At 44.1% G+C, this 16,599-nt stretch overlaps 1 protein-coding gene across 3 annotated transcripts in view; it reads right to left on the reverse strand.

Moving 5' to 3' along the window:
- Positions 1 to 3,567: 3,567 nt before the first annotated feature.
- cdon (cell adhesion associated, oncogene regulated) overlaps positions 3,568 to 16,599 on the reverse strand; it is a 31,402-nt gene continuing 18,370 nt past the window's right edge. For 2 of the 3 annotated variants that reach the window (XM_065960330.1, XM_065960331.1), the window contains exons 8-19: positions 14,889 to 15,145; positions 14,234 to 14,408; positions 12,632 to 12,748; positions 11,704 to 11,907; positions 11,198 to 11,388; positions 10,040 to 10,145; positions 7,811 to 7,933; positions 7,346 to 7,537; positions 6,357 to 6,652; positions 6,164 to 6,243; positions 4,975 to 5,237; positions 3,568 to 4,237 (exon numbers count right to left, since the gene is read on the reverse strand). In XM_065960330.1, the coding sequence (XP_065816402.1) occupies positions 4,083 to 4,237; positions 4,975 to 5,237; positions 6,164 to 6,243; positions 6,357 to 6,652; positions 7,346 to 7,537; positions 7,811 to 7,933; positions 10,040 to 10,145; positions 11,198 to 11,388; positions 11,704 to 11,907; positions 12,632 to 12,748; positions 14,234 to 14,408; positions 14,889 to 15,145 (2,159 nt within the window). In that variant the 3' untranslated portion in view covers positions 3,568 to 4,082. The remainder of the gene's footprint in view (positions 4,238 to 4,974; positions 5,238 to 6,163; positions 6,244 to 6,356; positions 6,653 to 7,345; positions 7,538 to 7,810; positions 7,934 to 10,039; positions 10,146 to 11,197; positions 11,389 to 11,703; positions 11,908 to 12,631; positions 12,749 to 14,233; positions 14,409 to 14,888; positions 15,146 to 16,599) is intronic. The other variant, XM_020649233.3, reaches the window with a different exon arrangement.

Below are 16,599 nucleotides of genomic sequence, written 5' to 3' on the forward strand. Positions count from 1 at the left end.
TGGTACTTTTAAATGAAACACCACCATTTTAACTCCACTCTGTCAAACAGTTGTGTCTGAGAGAACTCAAGTAAAGTCTTCAAGGGGTTGACTTGACTTGTGCATAGAAATACGTTTTTCACAATAAAATCCATGCTGGCGATTGGATAGAAATTCAAGTTTTCTAATTCTGCCAATATGGCTGATGAGATGCATTATGGGAAGTGTAGGAATTTCTGCAGCTACACCCAAACAAAAAACAAAAACAGAATGTCTCACCTTCTGTTGCACTGATTTAATTTTTAAACGCCTCTTGCCAGTTTCCAACTTTATTATCAGTCCATCAGGATTTGTGGAAGTAAAAAAAAGACTTGGTCACTCTATATGCAGAAAAGTAAGTAAGTAAGCAGCTTCTGGACAAACATAAAAGGTGTACTACATATTAAAATGCAATCACTCTATCTTGGAGGGAAAATGTAAACATCTCAGAAACAAATTATTCCAAAACTTAGGGGGGAAAGAGAGTAAAGTGAGAGATGGTTTTTTTTGTCCCTGTGGACAGCAGGCGTTTTAGCGGCAGACTGGACTGTGGGACACACTGAAACACTTTGATCAGTGGAAGACTGAGCTTTTTGTCTCCTGCCATCTTTGTAGCCATATAAACTTACAGAGCGTGACACCGTGTGGACCTGAGGTTGTGGTTTCTATTTCAAGTGCTTCACCAGTTTGGTGTTGTGTTGATTATTAAAACCATCTGGTCAGCTGGTTCATTAAGAAGACTATTTGAGTTTGTCTTTGTTGAAGTTTATATTGCTCATCACGGTTTCTGCTTTGTTTTAATCACTGACCTGCTGTGTTGTTTGTCTTCATTTAAGTGTGTTACCCTGTGTTCATTATTAACAGACAGTGTGTGTGTGCGTGTGTGTGTGTGTGTGTGTGCGTGCGTGTGTGTTGTCACTTTAAGTAGAGCGAGAGACTGTGTCACATCAAGAGCACAAAGACAAACCTCTGGAGGGCTGTGAGTTCTCATTCCTGAATAGTTTCGGGGGAACATTTTGAGCTCCTTTGAAATGACAGATACTTTGACAGAAGCCTCGCACATGAAACACGTGTTCTCTTCAACAACTCATGCACATAAAATAAAGATATCATTACTCATAATCTGTGCAAAGATCCTCCAGTGGGTGTTGAATAAAAATGACTGCATAGCGAAATTATTTTCGGCAAGTGTGGCTCTCTGAATGTCTTCTGACTCAGGTGATTTTAACTCGTTCTCAAAGTCGGCTCATGTCATCAGGTCCAACTCGCTTATGTGAAAGTTAAATAAATGCAGCCGGGATAAAGATGAGACAGTGATTCTGTTTGTTGTTTTTTTGCCCGTAGTTGTGTCCAACAGGTGCAGCTACAAGTGTCCCGCTAGATCAGCAATGAAACCAAACTGAACATCCAAGATTTGAGCCAGATAGCAAACAAAAAGTGGACATCCTTTAGAGGAACGTATAGATTATTATTGTCTCACATGTGAGCTCATCCTTTGCAAGGACCCAGAGGAATGCCATTGGAGTTCATCCAACCACAACATGCTTCACTTGCGGTTTATGACATCTCAAGGATGAAACCAGCCCGGGGCCGAATCAAGCGAGTTAACAACACACTGCCCGATTCATAAGAATTGCATTCATTCAGGGTGTTCTGGAGAGAGGGGAGAGAGAGAGAGAGAGAGAGAGAGGGATAGGAAGAATGGTGGGCGGAGGGGAAAGAGGGACCAGCGTTAACAGGTCGGCTCTGCAGCAAGGGGGCAGAAATTCCAAGGCGGACAATGAGCGTTCTTGTTCCCATGGGCTCCTTAATGAAGGGGTGTAGCTGTGTGGGTAGAGGGTGCAGGGCAGGGCTGAGGCAGGGTGCCGACTGATAGACGTGGGAGATGGAGAAGCAGCTCATTTAGAGACAACCCTGCTCTTATCTTTCTCCTCATCGGCCGAGCCAGCGTCTGTCAGCATCCCCTCTCCCTCCCTCAGACCATTTTCTCTTTCGTTTCCAGCTTCATTTCCTACCCATTGTTTCGCTCCCTCTTTCGTCCTCATGGCAGAGAGGGGGGATCATAATGGACTCTAAAATGAGCTACTGGGTGGAAAAGATGAGAGGGGATTTATAAGACTGTGGAGAGAATGCTCAAAGGCTTACTATTCGTTTGGGATTTGCAACAGGGAACAAAGAATTGAAGCAAAAACCTCTGAGGGTTCGAGTGCTTGAAATCTTAGGCAGACAGTTCTTGAGAGTTGAAGTCAAGTCAACTGAACAAAATGCCGCCCGTCTCAACACTAAAAATACCAGCCGGAAGAGGCCGTGCCACGCCTCAGCAGCAGGCGAGTAAATCCGGGTGCCAGGAATATCCCGTTTAGCATCAGTGGGAGGAGGGATGCCAGGCGAGCCGGGGCCTGAGGACTGGCAGCCGACTCTGGCACAAGCACAGGCAGACAGGCACCAAGCATGGAAAAGCCTGCACCACAGTCATCCTCAGTGAAGCTCAGCCAGCCCTGTCATCCGCCCGCCTGCAATCCCATCAACTCCAATCAGCCCGCACAGCACAGAGATTATTTTAAAACCGACTAGAGGGTTTTTAAGCCTTTCCGAAAAATGGGTTTGGCTGAAACCCCGAGAGGCGTGTATTACATCGTTTTTATGAATGAGTTATCTGCAGTATTCTCACACATCAGGAGCATCACACACACACACACACAGACTTACTTCCACTTCTATTTCTAACATAACTTGAATTTGTGCTTGAAACCAGATGGCAACTCAACCCGCCGTTCCCAGAAATCCTGGATTGTAATGTCATTAAACTGAGACAGATGGCCCTGTTTTAACAACTTTCCCCGGTTTTGTGAGTTAGCTCACCCAGATTACAAAAATACATCTTTGCCACTATATATTAAAGTTTTAGTTTCACAGATTTCTTCCTTCAGACTTGACAAACAAGTTGTTGGAAATGTTGGGCCGTGTTGAAAACCTTCCCCAAAAAATATGACAATCCTCACATCTTGACACCCATGCCTATTCATCTGCCAGTGGCATCAAAGGGTGCTATCTGCTTTATATGAAGAGAGAAGAATATGTTTTCTCTAGATGGAGTTTTTGCTCTAATCTTCGACTCGGTTTGATTTTTTTCCTGCACAATTTGCAGAGTTTTTTAGCACCTGACACCCAAATTTCACCTGGTAAAATATAATACAATTTTTAATAGCAGCAGTGTAGTTTCAGCATGCTTCCATTAAAAAAACAGTTTGAATGTAACTACTCGTCTTCTCTTTCAGATTAGGGCGAGTAGGTCAACGGTGCTCCCAAAGCGACAGTGCGTTTTACCTAAAGTGATGAGCTATCAAGTATTCACTGAAGCAAAGCTCAGCAGCCTTAATCTGAACAGTGAAGGGAGTGTTCACCCCGTTCAGGGGTCACTGCAGTGGAACAGCCCATCACAGACCGCATCAAAGGCCTGCCAGAAATATCGATGGGTTTGGACCCGGGCCGGGAAAATTCACTGTGGCAATCATTCACTGGGCGCTGCACACGGAGGAGTCGAGGAAAGACATCGAAAATAGTTTGTTGTTTACTCTTCCATATCTTCTCTTTATATTATTACAAAACTTTACACAGACAAATGCTAATCTCCACACTGGGGTGGAACACAAAAGGGACAAAAACAACCAAAAATAAAAAGTATTTCTCATCCAAAAGGCATAAATAATATAAAAGACAAACTTTTTTCCTTTAAAACAGATACATTCATATGAAATAATATTTTACTACTACAAAAAATAAATAAGTCATCTAGAGAGTTTTTCATCTTTCATGAGAGTCTTTCCCCCAGCGGGATGTAGTGTCTGTCTTTGCGTCTCTCCATCTGGCTTCGCTCTCTTTTTTTCTTTTTCCCCACGTTGCTCATCTCGGCTCAGTCCGTCCACATTTTGTGTTCTTGTCACCGTGACATGCAGTGTCTCTGACTTTCCCGTCGCTTGTGATATCTCCACTTTTCTTTTTGTCCAGTCCAATTTGCACCAATCTCCTCGCTGCAGGAGAGAGTGAGCGTGTGTGGGCTGCGTTCAGACCTCCTGTGGGCCGGGCTGGATCAACTCTCCTGCCAGGCTGCTGCTGGAGATCCACCCGGGCTTTTCGTCACAGTCCAAGTCTGGCAGGCCGAGACTCTCCCAGCACACCACAGGCCCCTCCATGTCCACGCACTCCAGCTCCTCCTCGGCTGCACACACGCAGAGAAAGAGAGAGAGAGAGTTTGGTTTAGGCTTCATATTAAGAAAGACAGGGACATTTTCTGCAGAGGCCCACAATGTAATTTGCGGTGACTCTGCAGAGTTTGTCTGCCTGCATACAATAATATGATGGGTAATGATATACAAACATACAAGAAAAGCCTGAAGAAGAAGAACTGACTAACCATGGGGATAGAGACTATTCATATTTCATACTTAAATGTAATTCAATAAACAGGTTTGCTTTCTTTTCCAAGTGTTAGAAACAAAGATTGATACCACTCTGTACACTGAATATGGAGCTTTAGCATAGAGTAGCAACAAGGCAGGAAACGGTTTACCTGGTTCGGTCCAAAGTTGAAAACTGTTTGCTAAACATCAATTTGTGTTACTGTATTTTCATCTTTCTTTAAACAGATATAAAAGTGGACTTCTTCTAATAATCTGGAGAAGAACCAGAAAGTACCCTTCCTGTAGCTGTCGAAGTTTAAAGATATAATGAGCCATGAAACTGATAAGAAGTAAACTCATAGTGGATACTGTAAGCCTATTGGTCAATCTGAAAGTAGCTTTGATATTTTACACTGTTCCTACATTAAACATGACCATCCACCCATCTATCTATCTCAATGAATACAGAATCTATTCCTTCATATGACTCTGAAATGACAAAACACCAGGAAAGGGAAATATCTTTTCTGGTATTTGGTACAGAAATGTGTCTCACCAGTGTTGTCTGCTGGACAGTTTTCATTGTTTCCGACCAGACAGCAGGAATGCTGCGAGGGCGAGGACTCCCTGTGCTCGTCTGGATGGCACCCTGCGTCTGCCCCCTGCTCACTACAGTGCATCTGACCGTCGGGGCCGTGGCACGGCGACGAGACCTGTCCCAGAGGAACCATCTCCAGCCCGTCCTGCTGGCACGGCGCCACGCGGTGCATTAAAGGCAGAGTGCCGCTGGAGAACGTGCCATTGGCCTTGTTGTAACATCTGCTCGGAGACACGTGGAGACGGGGAGAAAAGAGGGACAAAGTTGTTTAGAAGGATGCTCACCCACTGACACTGACGTCTCTTCCTCTCTGCAGATACTTGTGGCTTTTCTACCAGACACAGAAACCCCTTGTGTTAATACTCCTCACAGAGTGTAAAACAATGACAGCTCTAACACAACTGGAGCTCGCTCACACAGCTGTAAAAAAAAAACAAAAAAACATTTTCAACAGTTGAACTGGGAGATGAAAGCTCCAGTCTAACTGCCTTTAAACAACTGTGACACGTTGTGGTTTTTACTCTTCGGTGAAGTTTTCCCGCAACTCAGACAGTTGCCCGCTGCGTGCTTCACTACGTTTCTCCTGAACTCGGCTTCCCTTCTATCTAGTTCATGATTGGACGGTGACCACACCCCCCTCTTTTCCCAGCAAGCCGGAGGTAAATAAACACAGGGCTCATTAGGTCTGCTGGCTGGGTGCACACTGGGTAAACTGTGATGCTGGGGACCCTTAAGTACATAAACAGGACAAGCAGGAGGGGGAACGAGTGTGTGTCCATATGTGTGTGTGTGTGTGTGTGTGTGTGTACATTCACTCTGCTTAATATTATGAAATGCTAGGCACTTCTGTTTCAGCTTTCTGGGATATTTCAGCACCCATTTAATAAAAAAGTTTCACTAAGAATGCACTTTAAAACATTTTACAAGTTAATACACGTATCTTTGTTGTTTCAATGAGGTGCTCTTACAAAAAAAGGCAACTCAGATTCAGCAGAACAATCGCTTTGGACAGGGAGTGAAGATCAATGTCCTGTCTTTGGTTCATCAACAATCTGTCTTTCATTATTAGATTAAAATAAATCTTCCATATTTTTAAGGTCATGTAAAATATCTCCATGAACACAATCCTTAATGACTTCTGTCTTACCTGTTATTGTTGCAGAGGTTCTGACAGCTCATACAATCAGACGACTCTGTCTGTGGGAGCGCCGTGTACATGCCTCCACCCTGAAAACAGGAAACAACATTTAGAAAACACAAACTGAAAGTGAACCTGCTGATCTACAAACATCACCTCTGCTCATTCATATCTGTAAATCACGGTGACATCTCTCACTCACATTATGGTGATGGTGCGGGTGCGAGTGCTCGCAGTCCCGCGTGCTGTGAGGCAGGGTGCCGTCGTGGCCGTGTGGGTGGCCCGGTGAGAAGAGGCTGCCTGAGCCGTTGAGCAGAGCCAAACCGTTGGGGAGTTTGTGGTGGAGGTGATGGCACCCTTGGGGTAACATGGGACCGCTGTGCCCGTAGCCCCCGTGGACGCCTCCGTTGATGCGGCTGGAGCCGGGCAGCGTGGTGTACTCCAGAACGTGGCCGTTCATCTCCGCTTGCTGGTACAGGTAGCCAGGAGGGTCATACTCTACAGGAGGGGGAGGGGCGGGGGGGTTAGATAACGAGTCTGACCGTCAGAGTGAGTTTTATTTAAGGAGAAATCCATCAGGACAAACTAGTGATTCATTATCAGCTCTGTTATTATTTAACCAACAACTTCTTTACAGGAAATAATGCATCCACAGCTCAGAATGAAAGAACAGAGGGAAGCTAATTTGACTGTTGCTAGTTGCCCAATTACCTACCTATTAAGTGAACTAAAACTGTGAATATATTTGCCAAACCAGGTTACTGAAACAGACCTTTTCCACTAGTCTAAAATATCAAATATCATCATGTATTACTTCCTTGGATGTTATGGAACTTAACTTTCACATATAAAGTGAGCACCTGTGACACAACTCGAACTTTGTGCCTAAATCTTTAAGCCGCAAAGCCCCAAATGTTTACAGATCCAACAGGACTGTTAAAGAGTCCATCCAACAATGGCAAACACTTTTGCAAGCTCTGTGGGATCAATGAAAAGCACTGAGCACGGTTTGAGCACGCTGCATGAGCCGTCTTTAAGTAGGAAACAACTGAAACGTGTTGACTTCTTTTAGTGTGTTTGAGTGTTGCAAACTCATTTTGAAAGAATGGATTACAGAACTCTCTTTGTCATCCAAAAATGTCAGAGTGCTTCTTTGATGCTAGCTTTGTGTTCATGTCTTTTTGTACTCACTCAGCATGTTGTTCTGTTGCCGATTCCTCCACAGGCACATGGCGATAAAAGCCAGCAGGATGAGCACCATCACTCCCAGAACGCAGCCGACAATCAGGTACAGCAGGCCTCCCGGTGGGCTGGGTGGCTCCTGTGGGTGGGGGCCCGGTGGGGTGATGGGGTGCTGGCTGGGCGACCCCGGGGACTGACGTGCTGCAGCACAGAGAGAGAAGAAGAGGAGGAGGAGGGGACGTCAGCTTTTTTTATTTATTTTTTTTACCCTCCAGCAACAAGAGAGAAAAAAAATAACACAGTACCGAACTATAAAATGCAGACCATTGTTGTTGGTCTCGTAAAACCTGTGTGCATTTATGTTGTGTAATTATGGCCATCATACCCGTTATTAAAGTTACAGCCTTTGCAGGAACATGCCCCGACTTCAGAGAAGATGGAAGAAGTGTGAGTCATTCCTCGTGTGTTTCTTACCTCTGGTCTCACAGATCATGACGTTGCTGTAGTCGCTCTCTCCCCCGCCATTAAAGCACTGCATCTTGATATCGTAAGAGGTCTCAGGCTGGAGGTGGCCAATCATGTGCCAGTGTTTTACACCTGAGGAGGCGGAGGGAGCGGGGGAGAGGAGGGGGGAGGAGAAAAAGGGAGGCAAAGGTGAGAAATCACTTCCTGGACTGTTGACTCACAAACTGTGTAAAGTCATGATCAGATCGTGCATCCTTTCCATCAGCTCTTTATGTCTCACACTTTCATGGAGGTCATGTTTTTTTATGCTCTCTCTCATTCACACCCCCACTCCCCCCCCCCCCCCCCCCCCCCCCCCCAAACACACACACACTTCTCTCTTACTCTGTCAGTCCCAAGAGGGCCCAGACAGTTGCTTTACTCTAGACCAACTCCATATATGGCAGCTTCATGTTTGTCCTGGCTCGCCTCCAATATTCTCACAAACACACACACACACCACTGCAGCACACAATCACACCACTACGTGCTCTGAAATCACAGATGAAACAACAATCTCTGACACAGAAATGCTACATTTCCAACAAATGAGGCAGAAAGAAGCTGTTGTTGTTCTTGTGTTTTGTTCGATATGAAGTACAATAAATCAGTGCACATGTGCTACCAGCCCAGAGGTTGTTTCATTTATTTTAAGAACTAATAATATAAAAGGCTAATTCTGCTCAGTGCTGTAAATGAGAATCAAGTTTTAAACACAGTAAATATGAGTTTGTGCTTAATCAGAGATTTCAGACATGCAGTTTGAAACGAGACCAAAGAGGATAATCTGGAGGGAACGTGTCAGCAGGCAGCAGAGCAGAGTACTGAACCTTAGCACACATAGTGAGCAGCCTGACCAGAGGAACAAAGTACCAGATACATGTTTTTTTAATTGAGTAGTTTAAAAGATTCAAGCTGTCTCTTATCTGTGAAGAGATAAAATGTTTTTTTAATGTAGGAATTAAAACAATTGTCTTGAAGAATATTTAACATTTACTTAAAGTAAGTTTGAAAAATAAATGTTTTTTTCACTTAAAATGTTTACATTTTATCATGTAACAATATTTTTTAAAATAGAGTTAGGACATATTTAGTGATTTCAAGGAAAAATCTGATTTTTTCTAAATCTTATTTCATCGTAAATTTCTGAAGAAAATCAGCCTTTTCTTGTGCACATGTATGATGATGTTAATTATAAAATTTCACTGAGTAGTTCTGACACTTGATTGGTTAAAAACTATCTCGATGTCTTTATCAGATACAAACACTGAATGTCTATTATCATATGTTTATTATTAATATAATTGTTCGTTGTCTATACTAATATTGTCAATATGAATCTTACAGCTGAAAGAGTCAAACTGGCATATTCACTATTATGAGTCCTCGTTGTTCATGTGAATATCAGAGCGATCAGTTGATTATCCTACTTTGCTGTTCCTGCTAATAACACACACACTCTTACTCTTCTTACTGGTTTTGTATTTATAGATATGTGTTAATCATTGTTCTTGTTTCTGTCTTTGTTTGTCTCACTAATGTCTGTTCATCATGAGTCTGGTTCTGCCTCTTAGGGGCAGTTATTTTCTTGTCATGTGAAGTGCCTATTCATAACAAATATCTTGAGATAAAATTTGTTATGAATTGGTAGTTTACAGATAAAGATTGATTGATTGATTGACCGAAAAAGTCATATGTATCATTTTCCATTGAACGCTTTTTAACCCTAAATCTTTTGATCCGTACCAAATCAGTGCTCACTTGTAGCCTGGTCTGCAGACATTTGTCCCTGACGGCGAGGAGGACTTTGTGGAAAACTAGACGTCCACATGTTAAAGAGCTGGGCGGAGGAAAGACCCTCCTCCCCTTCCTCTACCAGGCTCCACTGTTAGCATTCCTCCCAGCAACCTGAGCCCCTCTCCTCTGTTCCGGCTCATATTTCAGCTCTGGCAACCATTTATTAAAAACAGATTTCAGAGAGCACCGCTGCCCAGGGACAGCACTCTCTATAAATCACAACACAACACATGCCCCCCTCTTCACAAAAAGCACACTCTGGACGCTCGGTATCCATTACCCTCCAAACTCCCAGTTTATCTGCAGAGTGAGCGAACTGTCGACAAACAATCTGCACCAGCTCCACACTCAATCTGCAGTGGAAACAGACACACAAACATTCATAATCTTATTTCCACCCACCTTCCACCACGTCTCTTTTGTAGTCGCTGTCGTTGTCGCTGTCTGTGGGCCGGTAGTAGATGTAGAAGCCTTGGATCGGGGTGTTGTTGTTACTCGAGGGACTGTACTGCATGGGGATGGAAAAAAAAAAGATTACATTAGACCACTGCAATCTGGAGAGCAATTATTATACAAAGAGGGGAAATTTTCCAGCAACTAATGGCCCGGGTTGTTATCAGCAGATGGACTGAGAGCAGGACTGTGATTGCGCTGTCCGTCTGAAGTAGAGGAAGTAATGAGAGTGTCTGAGGTTAAGTAAATGTGGGGAACTATCTGCATCCATCTGCAGCCCAAACTGCAGTGAGGAGGACAAACAGCTTTGAAGAGAGCTGAATCAAACTGCAGACGGACAGAGCCTCTTAATCGCTGTGCAAGTAGAGCTCTAATCAGCACAGGTCTGATTGGTTCTCAGAGAGCCACCAGCAGCTTTAAACACAGGTGAGCCAGCTGGACAGAGACTCTGGATCACTCAAGTTATTGTGTCACTGGATGGCCGTACGCTGGTGGCAAGAAGTAACAGCTTATAAAGTCAAGTACTCTTCTTAATAGCATTAACTGTTTTTTTATAGTTATTTCCATTTCATGCAGGCACTTCTTCTCCTGCTGGTTGTTAACTTGGACGTTTAAGACTTGGATTTGAGTCCGGCTCAAAAATCAGAAAACACTAGACCAGGAGGTTTTGATTTCAAAACCAGTTCAAGCCAGAGTTCTGACCTTTAGAAAGCCCAGAACAAAACAACAAAAACATCAAAGACAGTCGTCAGCAGGCCAAAAGTCATCCATTATTTTGTTTTCCACAGAGAAGTATATCTGCAGGTGAACATAGATGTACGTGCAGCCAGAGCGTCTTTAATAATCCCTCGTCATAAAGGAAATCTGTGTGCAAACAAGAACTACAAACACAGTCAGTCGGAGCTGAACACAGCCAGTTAAAGGTGTGCCCATTTCTTCTCATGCTCTCAAAGTCTGTATTCATTTGACTGCTCTGGATGTTTTGTCCTTCTTTTTTTTAAAGACGCTGCTTTTATTCAAGAACAGAATAATTCACTTGTTGAGTCAAACGTGATGTAAAAACAACTGAAAAGGAATGGTGTAAAATAAAAAAAAATTGGTCCTCACAGTACTCACAGTCCAGCGCAGCATGATCTGAGTGTCACTGATGGCGTCTGTGGATGAGATGTGAGGTCCCACCACGGGCCGGTCTGCGATGCGCGGGCTGGCCTGAGGGACCTGGTACAGCTTGGAGGTGATGCTGTGAGGACTCTCGCCGTACATGTTCACTGCCATCACGCGGAACCTGTAGCTGGAGCCTGAGAATGAAACACAATGTTACACATGCAGCAGAGTACCCGAGTCGAGTTTATTAAAGACAGCCTGATGTCTGTTTCTAACCATACCTCATCACATCCAGCTTAAAAAGGACTGAAATCTAAATGTATATTTGAGTATTATTCTATACATTTTGACTTGAACTGTGTCAGAGAAACATCAAAACATGCGTTTCTCACTACACCATAAACATGACTGCATGCTTTAGAAACTCAGAAAGCTGTCCATCAATATATAAATAATAAGTATCCGGTCAGACGCTTCATGTCATGCTTGTCAGATTTTTGAAGTCTCACCAGGCTCTAGGTTGCGGACTTCCACAGACAGTTTGAGAGGTGAGATATTATCCGCAGCCACGACCCACTCGGCGCTACGCCCGCGTTTGTACTCCACGCGGAAAGCTGTGATCGGAGAGCCGCCGTTGGCTCTGGGAATCCAGGTGACATACACCGAACTTTCAGTCGCCATGGAGATGGTCGGGCGATCGGGAGCCTCGGGTACTGAAACAAAACACAGAATAAACTTAAGTCGCGTAAACATGACTGTGAATTCAATTAAAACATACACACACACACACACACACACACACACACACATACACACAGAGCTGGTTAAGTTCATCAGTGCATCCTAAATCATGTACGGATAGTAGACGTCAACAGACAGGAAAAAAAAAGAAGAAGAAAACACATCAGAGTGAAGCGGCATGCCGTGAGTAATGTGTACTTACTGCCTGGGCTCTTAGCCACAGAGTTAGAGAGGGCAGGAGAGAGTAAGAGAGAGAGAGAGAGAGAGAGAGAGAGAGAGAGAGAGAGAGGGGGTTAGTGGAAAGACCAATGTGGTTTCTGTAAAGTTGGCCTGCTCGTAATGGGAGTAAAACATGCGCACACACGCACAGACGCACACACACATACACACATGTAAAGTGTGTTCTGCTTACAGCATCTCTCATCCACAGAGTCATTACAGGGTGTCAACTATCGTCTCACTGCTTTGCACTCCGAGGCAGAGAGAGAGGCAAAGCAGACCACATCAAAACAGTGAAAGCTCTGAGAACTATTCAGCACAGTCCGGTCATGAACTCCACAGTAAATATCTTCACGACAGAAAGCAACATTATCTCCTCGGAAACATCCCACAATCATCGTCTTGCACACAGTCCAGCAGCTGCGGCAGGGTCCAAACACTCTGCAAAGACAAGAAGACGCTTGTGTCGGCACCTACCTCTGTCGTGTATGACCACACCAAAGTGTGTGTTGGGGGTTTTGTCCTCCGGGGCTTTGGGTGCCATGGAGATGACGGGAGGCTTGGACGGGTTCTTGTTGGAGGTGGTGCTCTTCTCTGAGGGCGGAAAAAGGAAAAGCTGGGAATAAGAAAACAACAAAAAAAAAAAAACACAAGGTCCAAAAGGTCTCCAGGGCTATCAGTTCCAGCAAACGCACATGGAACAGCTCCGGATGTTGGCTCTGAAATCTAAAATTTCCTCCTGGCTTCCTGAGCTGGTTCAGGCTTTATCAGGGTGGGTTTCAGATTTCCACTTGACAACGCTGCAGTTACACTTAGCTGTGTTGTTGCCTGGATGATTGTGTGAATGTGAATATGTGTTCGATTAAACACTTCCAAACAATTCTACCAAGAATTATATTTATACAGTCAAGTTCTGTGGTAGAGCTTTTAAAAAAAGCATTCTCAAAAGATTGTTTTTTGTTTTTTTTAGATGAGATTCTTGAACAGTAAAGTGAGAAATACAAAATGAGAATTAGTGAAGTATTTCTTCACAGAGTTTGTCACATCTGGACTAAAGACCCCGGCTTTGGACTGGTTGGTATTTTCTCAAAGAACCACTCCTGGGATATATAATCACATCTGTGGGTTTGGACAGTATGGTACATATTTCTGACCAGCAAAACATTTCCCAGCCTGCTGTGGTACGGCATTTTAGCATTTTGTAATTTTCTATTCTTTGTATTCTTATTTTTCTCACAAACACAAAAAAAAACTTTCTGAACAGAGTCTGTCACTATGATTGTGATACTGATCCTTACGTGATTATTCTTAAGAGTGTGAATCAACAAGTTGTCTTTTTTTAAAGGACTTTTTTGGGGCTTTCTATGTCTTCATTTGTAGAGACAGGACAGTGGATCGAGTCAGAAACAGGTAGAGAGAGAGAGCAGAGAATGACATGCAGTAAAAGGAGGCACAGGTCTGATCCGCATGGGGGGGGGGGGGGGTGGTCTTTTAAAAAGGATCCAGTATAAGAGTGAACAGAGTAGGTATTTAATCATCTAGGTCATTTTCACATGTTTCTACACAGTTATCAACCTTAGCTTAGTTTAAAAACACTTGTGCTCTTCCATAAGTCACAAACATGATGTCTGTATCTGGATGTGTACTGAAGGCACAGACAGAAATGAAACTACAACTTGAGGGGGGGATATTTGTTACTTCCTGAAACAGAAATGTAAAGGGGGTTTTGCATTTTTTCTGCTCTCATGAGACAGCTTTTGATGCATGTTTCTACTCTGATCAATTTCTTCCTGAATGTCTGCTGAACTTCAAGTCCAGATGCTCTTTAACTCAAAGAGTCTGACATTGAAAACCTGACATTTATTGTTGATGTTTTAGCCAGCTGAAAAGTTTCCTCTTTCTATGGCGTCTTTGTTGAAAAAACACGGTTCAGTTTTGTCATCTCTGAGTGAAATATTCTCAGGGATACGGTGGGAAACAGCAAACAGCCTGACCCACACACACGGTTATTAAAGGGGCTCCTCTGGTTGTTGTTGTTGTTTCCACAATATGTGTAAGACAAAGACAGGGTGGACTAACCCTTGCCCGTGCGGAAGGTGAGCATGGCCGGCTGTCCCTCGCCTGCTGTGCTTCGAGCCACCATCAGCACCTCGTAGAGACTGGAGGACTCCAGCTCTGACAGCCGGAGCGTCTTCTCACTGCCAGGGACACGAACTGTGTGCCAGTTCCCGACCACAGTTCCCATTTCATCAACCTGACACACACACACAGACACACACACAGACGGCCACACACACAGACAAATACAAACACATGACTAAATATGACAGTCAGAAAAACAGAATCATCTGTGGGTCTCTCTCTCTCTCTCTCTCCGAGCATAAATAACAACAGAGAACAGCCTCAGAAAACAATCCCTGGGAGATTTCTGTCACAATTTCCGACTCCAGCTAAACAGAGTCCAGCTGCCAGCAAAGTCTTAACTCGTATCGCTGCAGCTTTATAGTCAGAGAGAGCCCGTTACTTAAGCAAACACAGGAAAATGACCAAGCTTTCCACAAGTACAGGTCCTAGATTTACTTTCTGTATTTAATGAGCAAATTATATCGTCCGGTTTTCAGTTAGTTTGAGGAAAAACACTTCAGGCAAAGGTTTTGTTTTTCTGTAAAAATCTGTTTCTAAGACAAAAGTAAAAAAAATAAGTGAAAATAGGCTGCTTGTATTTTTCCCTCACCTTGCGGTATTTGACAAAGTAAGCGTTGATTGGCGTCCCTCCATCCCGTCCCGCCTTCCACTCGAGGTCGTAAATATCAGGTTTGTGAGTTTGGGGTGGGCTGATGATGATGGGCGCCTCAGGAGTCGGACGGTCACTGCTCCGCTCCGCCGGCAGGCTGTGCACGTCGCCCTCCTCCTCGGTCAGGAAGCGCTCGTGACCCTCGTCGCTCTGCATGGGGTGCAGCGATGGCGAGGCAGACGAGCTCGGCTGTGGATCTGTCAGGGGGAAGAATAATCAAAGGTTATTTTAGTGGGAATGGAAGTGAAAGTTGGATGGCAGCGCCGCAGTGAAGCTTACAAAAGATAAAAACCGTGGAAAACTTCCTTTTTGTTCCAGCTTTAAAAAAAAAAAATCAATCTCCAATTTCCGTTATTTTGAAGACCGTAGCAAAAAAAAAAAGACTGAATTGCACAAAAACGTTGGCAATGTCACCATACAGAAATGTTGCCAACATATTTGTTTAATTTAGACAGAGTGCAGGTGTTGAGCAGCAACTTATAGTAATAAAAAACAGGAAATCCCCCGGTATTTGGTGACTAGGACTTGAATTTTGTTCCTTTGTATTGAAACAGGTAATGATAGTTATTTCTGATTTTTACTAAGTTTACAAAGTTTAAAATCTGGCATCTGGACGTAAAGTTCACTGCAGGATAAAGAGTCTTATTAACCAACTTTACTGCCAACATGAGGTAACTGCTTGAATGTGTGTGTTTTGATTTTTAGATTTTTTTTAATGTGAATATTAAGTTGTGCTGAGTTATGGACATCTGGAGAAAGTCCACTAATAAAAAGCTGAAGCAATGGCAACAATGAAACTCAGTGATGCAGCGTGCAGAGGTGGCCCAGCATGTCAACAGGGGACAAGCACTGCTGGAAAGTTTGACTTTTGGAACAAGCTTTTTTTAATCTACATAAAATAACAAGAAAAAAAGCTGGGTCCTCTGCTGCACTACATAATCAAGCTTTGTTTGTTCATTTCATTAAACCTGAGCCAGAGCCAACACGGTCCACCTGGGCAAATCCTGCAGGCTGGAAGCCTTATTACGGCTGACACCAGCTTGGCAGAGCCCGGGTGGAATTTTTTCACAGACGTTTGGAGGACACTGAGCTCAGCCAATACGAGGGAGAGAGAGAGAGCGCGCCCGATTCTGAGCCACACCACTGAGGTCAGAGAGCACCGTGATTCAATATTAAAACCTAAAGTTAAGGAGTTTAGAGCTCTGAGGTTTGCCACAGAGGACCTCTGCGTGGTCCTGAGTCCTGAGGTTTTGTGCTGTTTTGTGTGCGGCACCGGTTCACTTAAACAAACAGGCCCCGGAGTTGGTAACACTAGACCTGATCCTGGGACTGCGGCCAGCTGCCACACATTCCATACGCCAACCATTAAAATACCGGAGCGAATCAGAGCCCAGCGATACATCCAGTCATACACACTCTCCTGTTCGTTCTCTCCCCGCTGCCCTTCAACCACTCTGACTCACACAGCCTCACCACAGAGGCTCCTCCCCCAACACACTGACACAAGAGGAGGCAATTAAGGCCACAGCTTCCTCGCCATCCTGAAGGAGGGGAGGGATGTTTTTCAGAGTAAGCACCGATACACCTGGACAGATTTTTCCTGCCAGGTCCTTCCCAGAAAAAAGGTCAGTCCATTAGAGAGAAACACCTG

This window comes from Labrus bergylta, chromosome 11 (assembly GCF_963930695.1).
Source record: "Labrus bergylta chromosome 11, fLabBer1.1, whole genome shotgun sequence".
Lineage (NCBI taxonomy): Eukaryota > Metazoa > Chordata > Actinopteri > Labriformes > Labridae > Labrus > Labrus bergylta.